Source organism: Octopus bimaculoides, chromosome 2, assembly GCF_046866305.1.
Source record: "Octopus bimaculoides isolate indiv1 chromosome 2, ASM4686630v1, whole genome shotgun sequence".
NCBI lineage: Eukaryota > Metazoa > Mollusca > Cephalopoda > Octopoda > Octopodidae > Octopus > Octopus bimaculoides.
Genome location: NC_142929.1, coordinates 45,589,714 through 45,611,959, shown reverse-complemented (window position 1 = coordinate 45,611,959; position 22,246 = coordinate 45,589,714). Strand labels below are relative to the sequence as shown.

Here is a 22,246-nt window from a genome sequence, read left to right as displayed (position 1 = left end):
ATAGAAAAAATAAATGCCATGTCAGTTGTTTCTTTTCTCTCATTTTTTTTTTTTTTTTTTTTTGTCATGTTTGTGTCATATGTATTTGTATGTTATTTTTACAATCTTGCCAAATTTACTTCATTTGGCACTTTAAAGAAATTTATTTATTCGCTCGATAGAATAGAACTTTGAAATGTTTAATGCTTTTTAAAGACTGAAACTTATTTCTTAAAATATTAATCCAAATAGTTTTACATTTTTTCATATTCTGATTGATTTCTCTTTTAATTACATATTTTAACTTTCTAAAATATTATTTTAAACTTTCATTCTCAGGCTGTGTGGGCTTTAGGAAACATTGCAGGAGATAGTCCAGAATGTCGAAACTATGTTTTGAATGAAGGCATATTGGTACCACTTTTACAGTGAGCTTATTGATTTTTATTTTCAATATAATGTCTGAAAGTAGAAAATTCAACATGATATAACATTTTTTTCTTCCAAATAACATGACCATGTTGCAGGAATTAGGTAAAAATTTTGAATTAAACTAAAATGCTGCAAAATTCAGGATTACCTTGTAGTTTTCTCTTAAACAAACTAAAATTCATCTGAAAATAATGCTGACCCCTTTTTATACAAGTTCACTATATATATGTACTAGAGTACCCAAGCTGTCGGTAATGTCAGAGTTATTGTCGAAAAAGTTACCCAATGAAAGTTGATAATTAGAGGAATAGGAAGTAAATAAAAAATGCTAAACTAACAGGGAAATAAGAAAACTATATTTATCATTCCCAAAATGCTATACAGGTATGATTCACAGCAGAAGTTTATGAACAACATTTCTTTGTAGACATAAGGAGGCACTAACACACCTTGGCCTTCTGAATTTTCAGTCTGTAATTTCAAAGTGTTCCTTACCCTAACCCAGATCAGGTTTTTCACAGTGTAGGCTATAGATTCTGCAGTTGTTGTTGTTGGCACTCCATCGCTTACGACGTCGAGGGTTCCAGTTGATCCGATCAGCGGAACAGCCTGCTCGTGAAATTAACGTGCAAGTGGCTGAGCACTCCACAGACACATGTACCCTTAACGTAGTTCTTGGGGATATTCAGTGTGACACAGTGTGACAAGGCTGACCCTTTGAATTAGAGGCACAACAGAAACAGGAAGTAAGAGAAAGTTGTGGTGAAAGAGTACAGCAGGGTTCGCCACCATCCCTTGCCGGAGCCTCATGGAGCTTTAGGTGTTTTCACTCAATAAGCACTCACAACGCCCAGTCTGGGAATCGAAACCACGATCCTATGACCGCGAGTCCGCTGCACTAACCACTGGGCCATTGCGCCTCCACTCTGGCTGTTGCAATGCTGGGTGAATTATCTGAATTTATGAACATTAAAACATTGAGACAATAAATATAACAGAATGAACTTCTGAATGCAAAAAATAAACAGAATTCCAGCAAGTGAAGACCTTGTTTGAAAATTTAGAAAGATTTTTATTAGTCTTCGTGAAAAAAAAATAGAATCAAACTTAAGTGTTATTGGCAACAACAGCAACATACCTAAAAAAAAACTGTTCAGGCTACTATGATATGATAAAGAAATCTCATATAAATGTTGTGGTGCATGGCAAATCATCAAAATTTATGAATATTAAAATGTTATTTAAACATTAAGAAAGTAGAATGAACTTCAAACAGAACAACTAAACAGAGAAGCTGTTGCAGTAGGAAAGTAGCAACACTATTGGTTAAACACTATTGGTTAACTAAGAAAACATCAAGCTGTTTCATAAGCTCTATGATACTAATACAAAAAATAAACAGAACAACAATGATTTAGAAAGTAAATTTTATAAAGTGGAACAAATTCACCAGTTTCAAATACTAAAGTATATATACAAAATTGGAGCCTGGTGTAGCCATCCGGTTTCACCAGCCCTCAGTCAAATCGTCCAACCCATGCTAGCATGGAAAGCGGACGTTAAACGATGATGATGATGATGTTTGTGAGTGGCTAAGGTTTAAGCTCTTATGTAATTGTGACTGTTCGTAGAAGCTAACAGCATTAATGTCTTATCTTTTGTTAGAACTTATTTTAAAATCTGTGGCTGTAGCTGCAGAAGCTAAAGGATCCCACCATGTGTGTATTGGTACACCTGATCTATGTCATTCCAGCTTTGACCATCCCGTTTTTAAATCTGGGGTGTAATTTGAGCGAGTTTTGACTATACTGGCAGATCAAACAACCACATAACCATGCTCTTTGTCTGTTTGAGATTCTGCTCCATTTACACAATAGTCAGTGATTAGTAGTAAGTTACTTTGTCCTAGGTCAGCTGTGACCATTCTATCTTTTAGTGTATCAGACATAACATTTTCCCGTGTGGAGTTACCCCTACACACACACACACTAGCAGGGTGTGATTTGTAGGAGATTTGGTAAATATTTCTAGCAGATCAAGTAACTAGAGGTTTCTCTGTTAGTTTGTCTTGTGGTATATTCTTCACCTAACTGTCCTCTATATAATAGTTCTTTGTGTTTATTGGAAGTCATGTCTTACTGTGGGAACTTTTCTTCCTTAATTTTTCTCTTCTTTGACTTAAAATCACAAACCACAGATATGTTTGGTACAAGGGATATTTTTTGTGTTCATGTCGACTTTTATTTTTGTTTCTCTTTCTGTTAAGAATAATCATTTTGACTCTTAGACCAATCTCAGTAGATAATCTGTTGGCTGGTTAACTTTCTAAAAATTTTGTTGAAGATTTTAAGAATTGCACTGCAGAAATCCAAAAATGATGCAACTTAATTTCTTCAGTCTTAGAGCCTTCATGGATACTGGTATATCAGTTTTAGTGTTCCGGATGTAACTATTCATATTACCTACCATGATGACATTGTTCCTATTACCTATTCTAAAGGTTTCCTTCACCTGCACAAGGACCTCAAAAAGCTGGTCCTTTTGCTTATTCATTAATCCTAACTGAGACCTAAGGAAAAATCATAAATGCTGTTTCATTGCTTATTAGGAATTTGTGGTTAATTATTCTATCATCTCTCCTTATTAACTCCAATTATTCTACCGACCTAATTTTCTGCTTAGTATATACTTAAATCTGCCATACTGGAGGTCTCTGACTAAAAACAACTCTTGTTATTTCTTGTACTCAACATACATCTCTTCATCTCCATTTTAACATTTCAAGTATTTATCCAGACTAACAATTCATATGCAGCCATAGTCAAATATAACTAAAATTTTATTCTGTGAACTTTAATATCATTAATTATATTGATAATTGATTTAAATAATATTAAATACTTTGCTTAGGAAGTTCTGATTTAATCAAAATAAACTTTGTATTTATATGCATTTGTTTAATTTACTGATAACATTAATTACTTTTTCCCCCCGACCCTCTAGGTTGCTTAGCCAACATCCAAGTTTATCTATGACTAGAAATGCAGTATGGTGCTTATCCAATTTATGCAGAGGGAAAAATCCTCCACCTGACTTTGCAAAGGTAAACAATTATTTCTAACATTTAAATGGAAACTTAATTTCATTAACTATTACTTTCTGTAATTGGTAAATAATACTAAACTGCACGCACACACAAACACACACACATTTGTTCCTGTACTGTTAGACATTATACTTTTTCTTGCGTTGTATCTCTTGTGTCTTCACTGAGTGAACTGGCTATAGTCTCCATCTGATTTTGATGATTACAACAACCTGATATTTACAAGGACTCCAACTTGCAACATTTGGTTAGATAATTAATTGAGAGAATCATTGAATCTAATTCAGAATAAAACTAAGATGAATAATGTGTTGATACCAAGCTGTAGCATTACCTGCTGTATTAGATGCAGGCATAGCTGTGTGGAAAGAAGCTTGCTTCCCAACCACATGGTTCTGGGTTCGGTCCCACTACTTTGGGCAAATGTCTTAGTACCAAGCTTAAAAATATGAGTACTGGGGCCAATTCATTCAACCAAAAATTCTTCAAGGCAGTGCCCCAACATAACTGCTGTCTAATGACTGAAACAAGTAAAAAATATAAATGTATTTTTGCAAAAAAAAAAAAAAAATTAATAATAATAATAATAGAATAGCAAGTTTTTTTATAATCTAATGCTACTCTATAATCCTGTCTGAAATTACCTACACCATGATAGACTGATTCCTAAAACAATCATGCAACTGTCAAGATAGAAAGAAAGTATTCATTAGATTAAGGCTAAAACAGTTCTATGTAAGCTTTAAATAAGTATATGACATAAGTTATTTGAGCATACCTATATAAGCCTTGTGAGTGGATTTGGTAGGCAGTAACTGAAAGTAGCCCATCGTATCTATATATGGTCAGTCCAATGCTGTCGTAGAGGACACTTGTCCAAGGTGCCACACAGTGGACTTGAACCCAGAACTATGTGGTTGGGAAGCAAACTTCTTACCACACAGTCACTCCTGCACCTACTATATATATATTTATTCACACACACATATTAAACAAAATGTAAACAAAATTTAAAAGAATGTTCATTGTCCTAAAGGTGGCAGTGTATTTTGAGCATACTTAGTTCAACTACCCAGAGAGCTCTAGGCTGCTGACAGTGTAAATGGCAGAGAAGTTGTCACTGTACTATAATAGTTGATGAAGGAAGAGTGAGTGAAGCCTGTGGCTAGGTGGGAAATGTGAGAGAAGGGTAGAGAGATGGAAGAGGCAAGCTTAAAATTAAGAACCTCAACTGACCTCAGTTGGCTTTTAATGATGCTAAAGGGACTTTTGATTCACCCTTTAAAATTTGAATTTATTCATCATTAATATTAGCTTGTATTTGCATAGGAAAAATATTTTATTGCAATCTATATTTCATTTAAATTCTAACCCTTTAGCATTTAAACCAGCCAGATCCAACAACTCACATCTACCCTACAAAGTCATTCCAAAAATAAACAATTACAACACTGAAATCTTGAAGCCACAAGATAATGCATGATTAGTTCAAAACACCATGAATAAATGATTATTATGTTTAATAGAGTAATCTGAATACTAATGGGTTAAGCTTCATTTTTATAAATTTGCCTTTCAAAAATATCTTCTTATTCTTAATATTTCTTTCAGGTTTCTCCTGCTCTTCCTGTGTTGGCTCGTTTATTATACCATGCTGATAAAGATGTCCTTGCAGATGCTTGTTGGGCCTTATCTTATTTGTCTGATGGGCCAAATGAAAAGATACATGCAGTAATAGATGCTGGTGTTTGCCGTCGTCTGGTTGAACTTTTAGTGTAAGTGCTCAGTTTAGTTTTTTTATTATCATGCAATGGGTAAATTTTTAAATGGTCTCTTCTGTTTTGCATCTAACTTATACCGTAAAAACCCATGTAATTTGTGCACCTGTGTAATTTACACAGGTGATTTTCAGGATAAAAATTATTTTAAAAAAAGCTTCTACTCGTGTAAAATTCACATCTGAAAGTTTTCAGAATTGCCGATATGGCCAGGGGAAAAGATTTTCAATTTAGTTGTATTTAGCATAATTTCACTTACTTATGATTAGATTTTATTAAATTTTCATCAAATAAACATAATTTCTGTTTAACAGGTATCACATTGAAAGCTGTATGTCTTCTCAAATCACAATCACATGAAAAGTTGTTGATAATTCTTATCAACCGAAAAAAAGCTGATAAATACGCACAAGTGTTGCAAAATAAGTTTAATTACCAATAAACATCAACTGACTTAGCAAACTGATTATGTAAACAGAATTCTGATTGGTTGAAAGTGTCTTCTTGTCTCAAGCTCTGATTTTCTGCCTATTCTTGTTAGAACCTTTGATACGAAGTATCAAAATTTCGCACATATAAAATGTCAAGCAAGCTTTAAAATTTGTCATTACTGTTTTATCCAGGAGACCAAACTGATAGTTTGGTAACCCACTAAAATAAACATTAAAAATCAAAAGCAGAAAATAAACAACATTGCAAGTTTAACTCGGTGTTTATTGCACAAGAGAGGTGCAAAATTTAAGAAGCGACTTGTTAGAATATACACATCTGTGAGGAGACATAAACAAGAATAGCAAAAAACCTACTATACCAAAAAAAACTTGTAATACATACAAGTGTTATATGAAGAGAACATAAGACTGCTGCATAAACGACATTAAGCATCATATAAGGTAAATGAAGGTTTCTGTAGGAAAGCTAAATCATATTCACTTAGTGAGTTTACATGCGCAAGGATGAACTATGATGTTACCGTTGGCGTTAGATGCAGTAAGAGCTGGTAGTGGCAATGTCGGTGGTGATAAATTTCATTGTCCTAACGCAGAGAAAGCAAGCAAAAGCTTCCTGGGGGTAAACCCAAGCTAGACTTCTGAAGCGGAGAAAAATTTATCTATTTAAGGAAATGGCTGGACTCCATTGCAATAGGTAGAAACTCTAAGCAATGTAAAATATGGCCCTGACCATAATTACCAGCATGAACGTCAAACTTCAAAATGTAGTCAACTAGTTAATGGTTTTAGTAAATTTATACGGAAAAAGTAAGCATTATACCGTCCACCATAATTAAAAGTCAACTTCATTATATTTCTTCTGTAAAAACCTATTCTGATATTAAATGAGTCAACTTCTGGTACAAATGTTTACATTTGTACATCTTTTTTCAACAAAAAGAAATTTCAAAAAAAAATTCTGGAAACGATCTGCACATGTAATTTATGCACCCCCTAAAGTTTATTTTTGTTTTTTATGAGTTTTTACGGTAATAAAAGTTCTAAAATATAAACAAACAAGACATGGAATTTAAAATATTCATTTAAATTATTTAATTAATAATCAAACCAAAATACAAAGCTATTAAACTCTAAATCTGTTTAATTAAAATTATCCAAGTTGAATTGATTGATTGATCAAGTTTTTCTTCAATTTTCTAGAAATTCCAACTTGTGTGTTGTTTCAGCAGCTCTACGTGTTGTTGGTAACATTGTTACTGGTGATGACTATCAAACACAGGTGATTATTTAATCAAATAATTTTACTTTCCATTTTCTTTACTGTCTTATATTTTAGCATCTTCAAGCATCTTTTTAAGCCTTAAAGCAAGAGTTGGCAAACTGTGGTAAATTACCCCAAGTGGGGTAAAAATGAAATTCTTGTACGGTAATGAGGACTCATTAGACATAAGTAAAATTATATAAAAGACGTGTCCTTTGTTACAACAGGAATTTTTCTTCTGGCATCTGTCCAATGTAATGGATGTGTTTAGGAATACCTAAAGTCAAACATTGACCTATGGGAGACATGTTTTTATCAATTAAAAGGAAGTGTTTAAATCTTGAAAAGTTTCTGTTTGTATCGGATGTCTAAGTTTGCTAAATTTTGTATAATAAATTGTGATTAATGATCAGGTTGCTTACCTTGTTAAAGTGATTGATTTTTTTTTCCCCCTCACTGTTTCAGTCATTGGACTATGACCATACTAGGGCACTGCTTTGAAAGGGTTATAGTCAAACAAGTCGTCCCCAGTACATATTTATCGTTCTTATTTTTGAAAAACCATTAATGAAGGCATAAACAGATCAACACCACTTGACATATGGTAGCAACATAAAGACAGGTTACAGAGAGAAAGACAAACACCACACACACACACACATACACGAGGAAAAAGCTTCTTTACAGTTTCCATTTACAAATTCACTTACAAGGCATTGATCAAAAGATACAATATACAAGTCGGTTGTTTAACCATACAGGCATGCCTGGTGGATTTTAATTTATTTTTCCAGTGATGTGAAACAGCAGTTTTTGATGATCTCTTGTTGATGTTTAATACAGAGTGTTTTCTCCAGTATACAAACTTTCAAAATATTGCGCATTTTACATTTATAATCTACCATCCATTCTTTTCCCAGGTTATTTTGAACTGCTCTGCATTACCATCATTGTTACTTCTGTTGGGCAGTTCTAAAGAAGCTGTTCGGAAAGAAGCATGTTGGACAATATCTAATATTACTGCAGGAAATCGAATGCAGATACAGGTAACAATAATTCTTGCTCATTTTGGCACAAGGCCAGCAATTTCAGGGAAGTGGGTTAGTTGAATACATCAATCCCAGTATTCAACTTGTACTTATTTTATCAACCCTGAAAGGATGCAAATTTAAGCTGACCTTAGCAAAATTTAAACTCAAAAACATGTCAGACACAATGCCATTAAGCATTTTGACTAAATATTAACAATTCTGCCAGTTCATTGCCAAAATAATAATTCTTTCTAATTTTTACATAAGACTGGCAATTTTGAAGGGAGAGGTGTAAGTCAATTATATTGACCCTTGTGCTCAACTGGTATTATTTTATCAACCCTGAAAGGATGGAACGCAAAATCAATCTCCATGGAGTTTCAACTCAGAATGTAATGAGCCTGAAGAAATACTACTTAGCATTTTGTCTAATGTGCTGGTGAAATGCTTAGCGGTATTTTGTCTGTCACTACGTTCTGAGTTCAAATTCCACCGGGGCCGACTTTGCCTTTCATCCTTTTGGGGTTGATTAAATAACCAGTTATGCACTAGAGTCGATGTAATCGACTTAATCCCTTCCCCCAAATCTGAGGTCTTGTGCTTCCAGTAGAAGGCATCATTAAAGCAATTCTACTAATTCGCCACCTTAATAATAATAATAATAATCTTTTCTGCTATAGGCACAAGGCCTGAAATTTTGGTGGTGGGGATAAGTTGATTACATCGACTCCAGTTTTCAACTAGTACTTATTTCATCAACCCCAAAAGGATGAAATAATAATTAATAACTATCTTTAGTGTTATTTTCTACTGATGTCTTTTAAATAATCTTTTAATAAGTTAACAATTTTACAAGTTCTGAGAAAATTTAACTGAAGTTTTGATAGAAAAAAATCTAAAGCTAATTCATTTGTTTTGTTTCTAGGCTGTGATTGATGCCAACATATTTCCAGTTTTAATTGAAATTCTTGGTAAAGCAGAGTTTAAAACAAGAAAAGAGGCTGCTTGGGCCATAACAAATGCTACGTCTGGAGGCTCTCCAGAACAAATTCGGTATGATCTTATTTAATATCCAGCATCACTTCAATTAGAATGGTTGAATTATTTTAAATTAACTGTCTGTTTCTTCTATCATTCTTTCTAAAAAAAATTTTGTTTTAAATTGCATTGTATCAAGTTGAGTAAAAAGTAAGCAACACTTTGAACCATGAAGAATTTGTACCAGATTTTTTGCAGGGTTTTGGTATTTTATTTAACATTTTCTTTGCAATTGTCTGATAATACAGACATGCACTTGCCTGAATGCATCGATAAATTATTGATATTTTTTTCACCAATGTTACAATCATTCGAAATGGAACTATCAGCGCAATATTCAAGCAGTTTTGCTATTCGACTTCAAAAAAGGATGTAAAAGCAGCTGAAACTGCTCGCGATATCAATGAAACATTAGGTGAGGAAATGACCAGTGAGTGGTCAGCTCGAAAATACTTTAAACGATTTCACAGTGGAGACCTGAGCCTTGAAGATCATGAGTGTAGTGGACGCCCATCTGTCATTTATGATGGTCAATTAAAGACTGTCATTGAGAAAGATCCACGTAAAACCACTCGAGAACTGTCCAAAAAAATTTCAAGTTAGCCAGAAAACTGCCTGCAACCATTTAAGTGCGATCAGAAAATCAAAAAGGCTCAATAAATGGGTACCACTTGATTTGAATGAAAATCAGAAAATGCACAGGTATGAAATTTGCTCGCCGCTTCTTCTCCATAACTAGACCAATCCATTTCTCGGCTGTATTGTAACTTGCGATGAAAAGTGGATTCTGTACAATAATGTAAAACGTTTTTCACAGAGGTTGGATCAAAATGAAGCACTTAAAAAACTTCCCTAAACCCAAACTCTTCAAAAAGAAGGTTATGGTGACAGTTTGGTGGTGTACTGTTGGAACTCATCCACTATAACGTCTTAAAACCCAGAAAAACCATTACTGCAGAAATATATTGCCATGAAATTCCCAAAATGAATGAAAAACTGCTACTTCTCCTTCCCAGACTGGTCAACAGAAGGGAGCCAATCATTCTTCATGACTGCTCAATCACACATTTCACTAATGATGTTCCAGAAGTTGAGGGCACTTGGCTACAAAGTTATTCCCTAGACCTTTCTCCTACTAACTACCACTTTTTCAAGCACCTTGATGGTTTCCTGTGAGAAGAAGAGTTCAAAAATCAAGTCGATGTTGAAAGTGCATTCAAAGAATTCATCAGCTCCAGAACTCCCATTTTTATGTTACCGGAATAAACAAACTTGTAACTCATTGGCAAAAATGTGTTGATTGCAATGGTACTTACTTTGTTTAAAATTTCTGCATTGTTGAAATATATTGTGATGAATTTCATGTTTCAAAACGTTGCTTAATTTTTACTCAGCCTGATATAATTAAATATATTTTGTAAAATACCATTTTTTGCATTTCAATTTTTAGCTTATAAAAACATACTTAAATGCGGTTGTGTGATAGTTTTGCCTGTTGACTGCATGGTTTCAGGTTGAATCACTTAAAAATCAAGGTCCAAATGATAATAGCACCCACAATGAGTTTGAAAGAAACAACAGTGGTGAGAGATTATCAACAGGCTAAATGTGGTGGTCTCAGAAAAGTTCATTCCAAACAAATATGGCTGAGCACTCCATCAGTTACACTGATGAGCATCCCAGCTGATACAATCATCAGAACAGCCTGCTCATGAAATCCATATGCAAGTGGCTGAGCACTCCATAGACATGCATGCCCTTAATGTAGTACTCAGGGAGACTCAGCATGACACACCAAATGTGACATGGCTGGCATATTGAACTACAGGTACAGCTCAATTTTGCCAACCGAGTGCACTGGAACAACTTGAAATAAAGGGTCTTGCTCAAGAACACAATGTGCCATTGGGGATCAAATTCATGACCTTACAATTGTGAGCCAAAATGCACTTAACTTTCAGCCAAAAGAATATAGCACACAAAAAAACCCAGACCTTATACAGAAATCCTTATCTTGTGTTATGTAAATTGTCATCAGACCATAACTTAGTCTGTCATCTCCATTGTGCAGTTTGTCAAAGTTACTGCTCATCAGGTGCTAGCTGTGGCATGCATGACAGGTAGGGATCACTAAGTGAACTTGACAAAAATCTTTTTAACAGTTCGTTCTCCCATTGACAAAAAGTTATTTAATTACTCTTTACTGAAACACAGCCAGCCTATATGGATTTTAGTCAATTTTATTGTTAGTCCTTTGTTTGATGCCCCAAAAAGTGGAATGACAAAGATGAGTTGAGTGTAGTGGAATGTAGCTGCAAATAAATACAGCGTAACTAAGTAATTTTGTTCACAGAACAAAATGAAAAGCTGTAAGACATGTAACATGGCATTCTACAGTTTCTATCATTACACCTTCTTATGTGACTTAATAATATCCAAAAGTCTTTGTACAAGGCCTATATTTTCTACACATAGTTCAGATATGATTACCAAGTTCCAATGTCTTCAGTTAATATAAGAGCAAAACTCTTACTCTAGGTAAAACACATTTCTTACATGATGTTTAGAATAGAAAAATGATTTTTACATTTTAAATTTTTTTTTATTTTAGCTGTTGAATGTCGTGATAAATCTTTTTTTAAATTTTAAACTTTTCATATTTTTTTTTATTCCCAGATTTCTTGTGGAACAGGGATGCATTCTTCCTTTATGTAACTTGTTGACTGTTATGGATAGCAAAATTGTTCATGTTGCTCTCAATGGTCTAGAGAATATTTTACGCCTTGGAGAACAAGATGCTAAATTACATGGCAACACAAATCCTTACGCTATAATGATTGAAGAATGTTATGGTTAGTAGATTGTTTTCCATCAATTTATTTAGTTTTCTGCTATGTTTACTCTAGTTCTATTGATTATGATGTATGAAATTATATAAGCCAGATGGCTTTATCAAATAACTTGAATCATTCAGACTTAACAAACTAGGCATGTTGAATTAGCATAAGTGTAATCTAAATGTAGAGATTAATTAAGAGCTGGTAAGTTAGAGGAAATTATTAAGAAGGAGAAATAAAGAAGAAAATTTATTTAGTGTGATTACACTGTGTAACAGGATTTTTTTCCTTGGTAGCAACAGTTTGCTATTTGCTTACTCCTAGAAAGTATGAAAAATGACTAATATTTTCTTTAAACTTTGCTTTTGTTACATTTATTCAAACCCCAAAGAATCCTCAACTCATGGCTATGATGTTTCTCCACTGCTCATGATCAGAGATGCACATACTGTCAGCCACTAAGAAACATACTCAAGTGGTTATGGTCAAGCAACTGACAAGCAAATCTGTGATATTGAGCAGAACATTTCTCATGATGATATTTCTGCTTCAGCAACTCAGCACTGAATCTGTCTGAAATGTAATGGAAAATTAGGTCAGTTTCAAAATATTGATGTCCAGGTCACAAAAGCAAAGTTTGAAGGGGATAGTAATCATTTCGTTTGATTTCTAGATAGAAGCAAACAGGAAATAACATTTACTGACTAAAGACAGAAAAAAAATGTGTTATTCAATGTTATTGTTTGAGTTGTTGAATGAAAACTTTTGTAATGAAAGAAAAACAAAGGGAGAAAAAAAACCTACAAAGATGCTAAAGAAAATTGAAGTGCATCAGTAATACTCTTCAAAGGCATATAAACTTATTAAACAATCTGAGCAAGACAATATAATGAATCTGGATAGAAATTGCTCAAACATTGTAGCCATTTGTTAATTTATGTGCCTTTGAGAATCATTATGCATAAATACATGTATCAATGGTTTACAACCTTGTCAGAATATGTTAGATATAACTTTATATTTAATAATTTGTTTTCAATTTGATCTTTTCATTTTCTATAGGTCTGGACAAGATCGAATTTCTGCAAAGTCATGAAAACCGAGAGATTTATCAAAAAGCTTTTGGTATAATTGAACGCTACTTTGGCACTGAAGAAGAGGATAAAAGTATTGTTCCTCCAACTGATGAAAGTGCTCAGCAATTCCAATTTATTGCTGGTCAGGATGTACCAATGGATGGATTTCAATTCTGAACCAGTTTTCTACACTGGTATCAAATGCCAGTTTAAGCAGTGCTCATAAGTATAACGGTCTATATTTTCTATTTGGGCTGTTTTATTGTGCTAGAGGCAGACTTGTCATGGTCTGCAAATTCTCTTTACTGCCAATTTAATAGGACTATTAAAGACATAACTGTACTGATGACATTGACTCTAGTACTTGACTACTACTGTTCCCCTCCAAGATAACAGTGAGCAATTAAAATGACATCGTAAAATATCAGCTATTCTTAACTGATGACTGTGGACCGCTTTCCACCACTTCAAACACAACATACAATGCAAATTGACTGTGATGACACCGAGACATCAGACAACAATAACTACTGCTGTCTAGCAGGCACAGCATAAGCAGTAAATTTGTCCAATGTCCTGATACACATGGCCCTGACATCTACAAAGACTTACTTGTCACTCACTCAGGTTTTAGTGAGATAACAGACAAGTAGTCTACCACTCAGTAGGTTACTACCAAGTTACCTGCACAACCAATTCTAATCACCCCAATGAAATATGAATTATGTGACTCTAAAGAAAGACGAGACTTCAGAGGTTTGGTGTTTATTCTATGGGCGGCTACACAATCCCACAACATTATTCAGATGAATTGTTTTTGTTTTTTTTATCTCTCTGGGGAAGATTTCTAATGTATTTAAAATATTTCTTTTTATTTAAATTTTATTTTTAAAATGAATAACAGATAATTTTCCTTGAAATATTTTTTACATTTTTTTTTTAACCTTCATGATAAAAACTATCATTTTAAGATTTTTTTGTTTTGGTTTTTTATTTAAAGATTGCTATTCAAAATTCATCTCCTATTTCATTAGGTTGCATATAAAATGAAATTTCTTTGACAGTCATATAAAACTGAAGAAAAGGGATTGATTGATGCTTCATAAAATAAGTACCAAGCCAAACCAAAACAAACGAACTTGTTTTACATTTACCTGTGCACAACACATGCTCTGTCCAAAACAGATTCTTATGATTGATTATTATAATAAGCAATACTGAGAATAAAAATCAAGTTACACAATTCAGACAAAACTGCTTATCATGCTATTAAAATTCCCAGAATATGAAAAATGTATGAAAAAAAAAAGCATTTAAAAGCAAACAGAATTGACGATGATGACGCAAGACAATATGGACTGGTTTAAAATAAAATAAAAATAGTCTTTTCTTTTTATTTGGCTTCAATTTGTTTTTTTTTTTCTTTTTTAGTCTTACAGTTAAAAATGTTGTTCTTTTTTTTTCCTTATAGTAAATCTTCAGCTTTCATTCTGCATTTGGATGAATGGGTGAGATGCTTCTTGACTTGTAGATAATCCTTATACAAATGCAAAAACTGCCACTTGGAGTGAAGATTCCACAAGTTTGGCTAAAGACTGCTATTGTAAAAGAGATACGAGGAATTTAGTTCTCAACATGACCTGCTTTGACTATACTTTCCCCTATCGCAATTTCTGTAATCAAAAAAAAAAAACCGTTTGCTCAAAATATTTACTTCCATGTGTATGGTTACATGGAATTAAATCTTCTGAGTTTGTGTGTGTGTATGTGTACATATATGTATGCATGCATGTGTGTGTGTATGTGTACCATCATTATTTGAATGTCCTCTTATCCATGCTTGTATGGACCAAACAAAACTTGTTGAGGTAAATTTTTCTTTGGCCCAATGCTGTACCTGTTGCCAGTGCTCACCTGTTTTGAAGTAAGATGTGTGTGTGTGTGTGTAAAAACCATATCTATCTATCTATCTATCTATCTATATATATATATATATATATATATATATATATATATATATATATATATATATATGGATATAAACATAGATATGTGATTAAGAAGTTTTTCATAACAATGAGGTTCCTGGTTTGATCCCACTGTGTGATATCTTGGGCAGGTATCTTTACCTTCATTTCATGTTAACACAAGCTCTGAGTGAAGCTGGGCACAGAGAACCCAGTTGGATTTATCATACTTGTAATTCGAAGGTCTAGTCTTATCACACTGTGTTATGCTGACTCAAACTGTGAGTAACTTTAAGGGTACATGTATCTGTGGAGTACTCAACCACTTCACATGCTAATTCAAGAGTTGAAATCACAGAAAAAGTCTGTGTGTGTGTGTGCATACATGCATGTATGTGAATATGCATGTCTATTCATTGTTCTTATTAGAATTTTTCCTACAAGGAAGGATATGGTTTCTTACAAAGGAACAAACTGAAATTTGAATAACAACGATAGTGTGTGTGTGTGTGTGTTTATGTGTATGTTCTTATATGTGTATATATGTATGCATATATATATGTGTATATATATTTGAATATATATATATATATAGAATGTATATGTACATTTGCATGCATGTAGATATGTATGTGTGTGTGTGTGTGTGCTAAGTTTGTATGTTTGTAGTAGATAGGATCTGAAAATTCGTACCATAAAACATATTTACTCCCATTCATTCTACTTCATGCGAACACATCTGCAGAATTTTCAAAGATTAAAAGGAGAAAAAGAAAAAAAAATTAGTCCTCGACTCACACCATTATTACATGAGATTTATTTATTTATTTATTTATTCATAGTTATTTCTGAATGTGTGTTAAAATGCATATATACACATATGCTTACATACATGTTGTAACATGTATACACTACAACATTTGCTCTGTTCTACTGCTGATCTGATGTGTTGATATTGGCTTGAAAATACATTTAAAGCCTTCTTAATGCCTGAACTCTGAACTTAGCAACTTGAACACCATGCCAGTTGCCTATGAAAATAATGCATTTTAAATTGCAGTGTTTGGGAGGGGGGTTATGATAAGGAATCTTGAAAATTGATTTGTATTAATTGGAGTGGTATTCATAATTAAATTATATTTTTAACTTTTTTTTTTCCTACGATACAATCTTTTTTTTTTTTAATGGCTATAACCTTTTTATGTTTAATTTAGCTGAGTAATTATATTTCAAATTAGGACATGCAATTAAAATAAATTTATAAGTAAATAAAAATTACATGTATTTTGAATATGGTTTATTTATTTATTTATTTTTTTTTTTTGTCATAATACACTAATTCCTATTGTATTTTTCTTTTGAGTGGTTTTCACACAAACATGGGAGAAAGTATTTTTAATTCTTGCAGAGAATTGTTTGACATGGTTACCAATTTAAGATGAGAACTATTCTTTTTGAAGTGTTGTTGATGTTCAATTAGTAAACCAGGTTGGTAATTAACTTATTTTTCGTTGAAGATATTATATAAAATTGATGAAGGGAATGGAAGATGGATTTGGTATAAATCTTTATTCAACTCAACAGTCATTTCGACCCATCCTGCTGCTGTCTTTTACAGGTAGGATATTGTGCATCTAGTTGTGTTGTACAACTAGATGCTCAATATCTTACCTGTAAGGAACATCTGCAGGATGGGTTGAAATGATCATCGCGTTGAATGAAAATTCATATCAATTCCCTCTTCCATTTCTTTTATCAATTATAAGCCAAATGAACACTGTGGAGTTCCTGATATAGATCCTGTGAAAATTATACCATGACTGTGGATGACATCAGGTAGCCTAAATGGTGAATGTGCTTTAATTGGCATACAAAAGTCCAAATAATTATATATATATGTGCGTGAGAAGACCCGGCAAGCCAAGTAAGATCGTTGCCAGTGCCCCTGGACTGGTTCTTGTGCGGGTGGCACATGAGATGCACCATTTTGAGCGTGGCCGTTGCCAGTACCGCCTGACTGGCTCCTGTAGGATTTTCGAGCGAGATCGTTGCCAGTGCCCCTGGACTGGCTTGTGCGGGTGGCACATAAAAGACACCATTTCGAGCGTGGCCGTTTTCGTGCGGGTGACACGTAAAAGCACCCACTACACTCTCTGAGTGGTTGGCGTTAGGAAGGGCATCCAGCTGTAGAAACTCTGCCAAATCAGACTGGAGCCTGGTGTTGCCATCCGGTTTCACCAGTCCTCAGTCAAATCGTCCAACCCATGCTAGCATGGAAAGCGGACGTTAAACGATGATGATGATGATGATGGCAGAGTTTCTACAGCTGGATGCCCTTCCTAATGCCAACCACTCAGAGAGTGTAGTGGGTGCTTTTACGTGCCACCGGCATGAAGGCCAGTCGGGAGGTACTGGCAACGGCCACACTTGAAATGGTGTATTTTATGTGCCACCTGCACAAGAGCCAGTCCAGGAGTCTGGCAACGATCCCGCTCGAAAGTCCTTACACATGCCGCGGCAGATTGGAGCCTGGTGTAGCCATCTGGTTGCACCAGTCCTCAGTCAAATCGTCCAACCCATGCTAGCATGGAAAGCAGACGTTAAACGACGATGATGATGATATATATATATATATATATGGTTGGCCAAAATTCACCTGACAGTAAATCAAAACTATTTAATTCCAAGATTTATTTATGTTTAACAACTGAATGAATTTAATAAAAGCATCAAAATATGAAACATCATGAAAAGTGTTCAAACTGAAGTCCTTGAGCAACACATTTTCCATTCGAGTCAAAACAGAATTACAGATAGTATTTATGGAATTTTGATTTACTTATGGCCAACCCTGTGTATATCAAGAGAATTTGGGGGCATCAGTTTGTGCCTGAAAACTTCAGTTGAAGAAAGTTTACAAAATGAAATATACTCCTTTGCTCAAGGAAGTGGATTATATTGTTTCAGGTTGAACTTTTTTTCAAAGTAGTCTTTTTTCTGCTAGAAGACAAAATAACATTGAAGAAAATGTTGGGATAGAGGAATATGGTGAGAGCATGTTGGTGAAATTATGAGATAGAAAATTTAGAAGTTTATATGGATTTGCAAGTAGTCTACAACCAAATGGTTTATGAGTTAACATGTTGCCTATAGAGTGTTAGAACCTCAAAATTGTTTTATAACAAGGTAACAAATACTAACTTATATAGAAGGAAGATATGAATATATATAAACAAGAGATATATATATGGAGATGACAGGAGACGTAGACTCCTGGTGGTTTGCTGTGCTTGAGAAAGCATGCCAAGCTAAGTGAAAGCGTCCTTGCATACAGGCTTGTGCCCTGCATTCCTAATCTTGCAGGCTCGTGGGTGTTGGCGTCACATAAAATGCAGTCTGTAAAGTAGTTGGCATTAGAAAGGGCTTCCAGTTGTAGAAACCATGCCAAAAACAAATAAGGAGCCTGGCCAGCTCCTGTCAACTCCAACCCATACCAGCATAGAAAACAGACATTAAATAATGATGGTGATGGTACACATGTTTGGTTTCTTACAATTTCCATCTACCAAATCCCACTCACAAGGCTTTGGCTGGCCTGAAGATATAGTAGAAGACACTTGCCCAAGGTGCCATGCTGTAGGACTGAACCTGGAACCATATGGTTGGGAAGCAAGCTTCTTACTACACAGCCACCCCTATACAAATTTCTGAGACTTGGGAGTTTTTCCATACTATAATTTTCCAGAAAGGAGTGGAAATTGTAATTTACATTATCTTCATCACCATTATTTTAACATCCACTTTTCTATGCTTGCAGTAAAACACTTCCAAAGTGATAGACTGAAGAGCAAACCACTGAAGGATTGTAATTTCGATATCAGCTACTGTGTAGTCATAATCATAGATGTTCTCTTTGTACGTTTTGATAAGTTTGTGTGTGCCATAGAAAGAAGTGGGTTTTGGCCATTTGGATAGAGTCCAGTTAAAATTTTTTTTCTACTCTAGGCACAAGGCCTGAAATTTTGGGGGAGCGGGGTCAGTTGATTAGATTGACCTCAGTACACAACTGGTACTTAATTTATCAATGCCGAAAGGATGAAAGGCAAGGTCAACCTCTGCAGAATTTGAACTTACAACGTAAAGACAGATGAAATACTGCTAAGCATTTTGCCCACCATGCTAACATTTCTGCCAGCTCACCACTTTAGAGTCCAATTAATATTCAAAATAATTCAGTAAGCGAAAGGCATAATTAATACTTATAACATTAAAAACCCAATGTATAATCTTATAAGCAAGTATAACAACATTTCATCCATCTCACGTTTTGAGTTCAATTTCTGCCAAGGTCAACTTTGCCTTCCATCTTTTAGGGGGTCAGTAAAATAAGTACCAGTTGAATGCTGGGGTTGATGTAATTGACTTAATCCTTCCTGCAAAACCTCTGACCTTGTACCAAAATTTGGAATTTATAATCATGCACACACATACGTGTGTGTGTTCGTGCATATATGTATGTATTTATGTGTCTGTGTTTGTCGCCATGCTGGTGTGTTTATGTCCCTGTAACTTAGTGGTTCGGCCAAAGGGACTAATAGAATAAGTACCAGGCTTACAAAGAGTAAGGCCTGGGGTTGATTTCTTAGACTAAAAAAAACCCTTTAAGGTGGTGCTCCAGCAAATGACTGAAACAAATAAAAGAATATAAATATGAGTGGGTGTGTACATGTACATGATTGTATTAATATTGGTATACAAAGAATATATGTATTTTGATGAATGCATGTAGGTGTGAAGGTATTTGTAATTATTGGTATGAAGAGATTCTATGGTCTCACAGGGGGAGGGGTGTAGTAATCCTAGTATTCTTTTACTTGTTTCAGTCATTTAGATGTGGTGGCCATGCTGGAGCACTGCCTTAAAGTGTTTTAGTCAAAGAAATCAACCCCATGACTTATTCTTTGTAAGCCTAGTATTTATTCTATCAGTCTCATTTGCCAAACCCATATGTTACGGGAACATAAACACACCAGCATCAGTTGTCAAGCGATGACGGCAGGGGTGGAGCAGAGACAACACACGCACACATGATGGGCTTTTTTTCAGTTTCCATCTACCAAATCCGCTCACAAGGCTTTGGTCAGCCCGAGGCTATTGTAGAAGACACGTGTCCAAGGTACCACACAGTGGGACTGAACCCAGAACCATGTGGTTAGGAAGCAAGCTTCTTGCCACACAGCCATGCATGCACCTATGCTATAAGTATGTATTTGATAGTGTGGCAGTATATAGATAGTAACAAATAAACGTTCAGGTCTAGTTATGTTTTTCTCTAAGAAATGTATAAGTAGCTATATCTAAGACTATGTATGTCCATCTAAGTAGATCATAACTGACCTTGGCATCATGTTGAACAGGGTTACAAATCATTTTGATGATAAAAATGCAAATAAGATTCAGAAGTCATTGATATCAACATCATTGTTTTAACGTCCACTTTTCCATGCTTATTATGGGTCAGAGCTCCCTCTGACCCATAGAAGCAGGTTTTCTTACCACTGGATGACCTTCCCTTCACCAATCCTTGCCTGTTTCCAAGCAAGATAAAGATTTTTCTCTGACCAGGTATGTTTTCATGGAAGATTAGAATCAAACAATGTTATTTGCATGATAGTGAGGCTTGTTTACGACTATCACATAATGCCAAGACAAGGACATACACACAGATGCATGATGGACACCTTTCAGTTTTCATCTATCAGATCCACTCGCAATACTTTGTTCAGCCCTAAGGTTATAGTAGAAGACAGCTAAGGTACCATTCTGTGAGGTTGAACCTGGAACCATGTCATTGGGAAAGCAAACATCTTAATCACACAAACATGTTTGCAATGATCCATATATTGAAGAAACAAAATGATACTTCAGAATAGTTATTTCACCTAAATTTAGTAATTTTATTTTACACAATTGTTACAATGTATATATAATTACATAAAGGTGCATGGCTCAGTGGTGAGAGCATTAGGCTCACAATCATGAGGTAATGAGTTTAATTCTTGGACCGAACTGTGTGTTGTATTCTTGAACAAGACACTTTATTTCACCTTGCTCCAATTCACTCAGCTGTAGAAATGAGTTATAACGTCACTGGTCTCAAGTTGTATCGGTCTTTGCCTTTCCCTTGGATAACATCAATTGTTATGTGGAGAGGGGAGGCTGGTATGCATGGGTGTCTTCTGGTCTTTTATAAACAACTTTGTCTGGATTTGTGCCTCGGGGAAATTTTCAAGGTGCAATCCCATGGTCATTTATGACTGAAGAGGTCCTTTATTCCACATCAAAATACAAATCCCAAACCAAAGAAAACACAATCATGAGCAGAAATAAAAAGATTAGTATCACTTCAACCGTTAAGTACACCACAAAGCTCAATGGAACCTATTGGAGCTAGTGAAGAAACTCGTGGCATTACTACGGGTGGTGGCAAGGCTAAGGCATTGGATCGGCCTAAAATATCTATTTTCAGAACATGATAAACAGTTGGAACACTTACAGCCAAAGTGCTTTTGACAAATTTTGCATTTATCTTGGAGAGATTATGAGAGTGGTGGTAAGATTTAAAAATTATCAAGTGTTATGAAATTATTAGCTTAGAAGTTGTCCTGCAACATGGTAAGCTTGGGGTGGTCAGGCCTTGCTGTTCATATGGATGATGAAAGAATTCCAGTGATTATTCTCTGAAGAACTATATTCTAGGAAAATTCCCTCACAGACCAAATTTAAGACAAAAACAGTCTTAAATCTGATGTAATATGGGGGGGGGGTGCAATTTTTAGGACATCACAGAGAAATATTTTGTATCCAAACATTTTGAAGAGAATCACATGAAACAAAAAAGTAAGTTGAAACAATATACATGGAAAGAATTCCTCCCAGATATTAATAAACTCTTCAGATGTTTAACTTGTCTTATTAAGGCTGGTCTTGTTTAACAGTCAAGATTAGATGTAGTAAAGTAAGCACTAACAGATATCACCTAAAAAAAAGCATGTCTACTAATCATATAACAAATGTCTTTCGATTGATAATCTGAAGAGACGTACGTTTGTTCAATACTTTTGCCTTTTACATGTTTCATTCATTTCCCGAACTACTAAGCTATCGGAACGTAAACACACCAACACCAGTTGTCAAGCAGTGGTGGGGGACAAACAGCCAAATACACGCACACAGATATATATATATATATGTGTGTGTTAAGCTATAGAGTGTGCTGCTTCTTTCAG

At 34.6% G+C, this 22,246-nt stretch overlaps 1 protein-coding gene across 2 annotated transcripts in view; it reads left to right on the top strand.

The window, feature by feature from the left end:
* LOC106879430 (importin subunit alpha-7) overlaps window positions 1–14,384 on the top strand; it is a 55,299-nt gene extending 40,915 nt beyond the window's left edge. For both annotated transcript variants that reach the window (XM_014928987.3, XM_052976953.2), the window contains 8 exons: window positions 319–407; window positions 3,415–3,514; window positions 5,129–5,292; window positions 6,948–7,026; window positions 7,929–8,054; window positions 8,965–9,092; window positions 11,754–11,929; window positions 12,977–14,384. In XM_014928987.3, coding sequence (XP_014784473.1) covers window positions 319–407; window positions 3,415–3,514; window positions 5,129–5,292; window positions 6,948–7,026; window positions 7,929–8,054; window positions 8,965–9,092; window positions 11,754–11,929; window positions 12,977–13,167 — 1,053 coding nt within the window. In that variant the 3' untranslated portion in view covers window positions 13,168–14,384. The remainder of the gene's footprint in view (window positions 1–318; window positions 408–3,414; window positions 3,515–5,128; window positions 5,293–6,947; window positions 7,027–7,928; window positions 8,055–8,964; window positions 9,093–11,753; window positions 11,930–12,976) is intronic.
* The last annotated feature ends 7,862 nt before the right edge of the window (window positions 14,385–22,246 follow it).